This window comes from Equus quagga, chromosome 2, assembly GCF_021613505.1.
Source record: "Equus quagga isolate Etosha38 chromosome 2, UCLA_HA_Equagga_1.0, whole genome shotgun sequence".
Taxonomy (NCBI): Eukaryota; Metazoa; Chordata; class Mammalia; order Perissodactyla; family Equidae; genus Equus; species Equus quagga.
Genome location: NC_060268.1, coordinates 76221850 through 76222766, shown reverse-complemented (window position 1 = coordinate 76222766; position 917 = coordinate 76221850). Strand labels below are relative to the sequence as shown.

The 917-nt window shown below is 61.1% G+C and overlaps 1 protein-coding gene across 2 annotated transcripts in view; it reads right to left on the bottom strand.

Annotated features, from left to right (window-relative positions):
- MAGEL2 (MAGE family member L2) overlaps positions 1-639 on the bottom strand; it is a 4102-nt gene extending 3463 nt beyond the window's left edge. The window contains exon 1 of one of the 2 annotated variants that reach the window (XM_046654070.1): positions 1-639. This exon is cut by the window's left edge and continues 3463 nt beyond it. In XM_046654070.1, coding sequence (XP_046510026.1) covers positions 1-461 — 461 coding nt within the window. In that variant the 5' untranslated portion in view covers positions 462-639. The other variant, XM_046654071.1, reaches the window with a different exon arrangement.
- Positions 640-917: the final 278 nt, after the last annotated feature.

Genomic DNA, 917 nt, shown 5'->3' with positions numbered 1-917 from the left:
GGGGGAGGATGGGCCATCGGGGTCCCCGGAGGGGGAGGATGGGCCATGGGGGCTCCGGGAGCCGAAGGATGCATCATCAGGACTCCCGGAGTCGGAGGCTGGGCCATCGGGGCTCCCGGAGGGGGAGGATGGATCATCAGGACTCCGGGAGTCGGAGGCTTACCCATCGGGCCTCCCAGAGGGGGACCCTGGACCATCGGGCCACCGAGGGCCGGAGGTTGGGCCATCGGAGCCATTGGGGCAGGCGGCTGGCCCTGTGGGGCCTCCCAGACAGGCTGAGGTGCCTGCCAAGCGGCCAATGAAGCCTGCAAATCAATCGGAGGTGGATCCCAAGGGACTGGCGGAGCCCGAGAGGAGGCGGGCGGGGCCCGCATCAGAACCGTAGGGCGGCTATAGACCGGAGGCTTAGGGCCCTCCACCGGGGGACTCGGATCACCCAAATTCTTACTTAGCTGCGACATGTCCCTTTGCTCTGACAGCTGGTGGGCCTTTTCCTCCGACAGCTGCTGGGCCTTTTCCTCCAGAGAGAAGAGAATGCCTACGTGGCTGCTCAGAGGATCCCTCCCTGCTGACTGGTGAATAGGAAGTGAGTGCCCTTAGCTCTGCAGCTTTCCGCAGTAAGGAGGAGGGGGGAAGGGGGCTCAATCCCGCCCCTTCCCCGCCCCCGACCACCACAAGTGGATAGTGCATAGGGGCGTCTACCAGAAATCCTGGCTGACACAAGATCTCTTCTCGCTCTGTCCAGTCCCCAAATGCAGTTTGGTCAGACTCTCTATGGATGAGTTTTCACAGGGGAGTGACAGGAACAGATCTATGTTTTAGAAATCACTGTACTGCAGTATAGAGTGGGAACAGACCACTGGCAACATGGAAGGCATCCATGAGAAGAGAGATGGTGTGGTCTGAGCTCAGATACA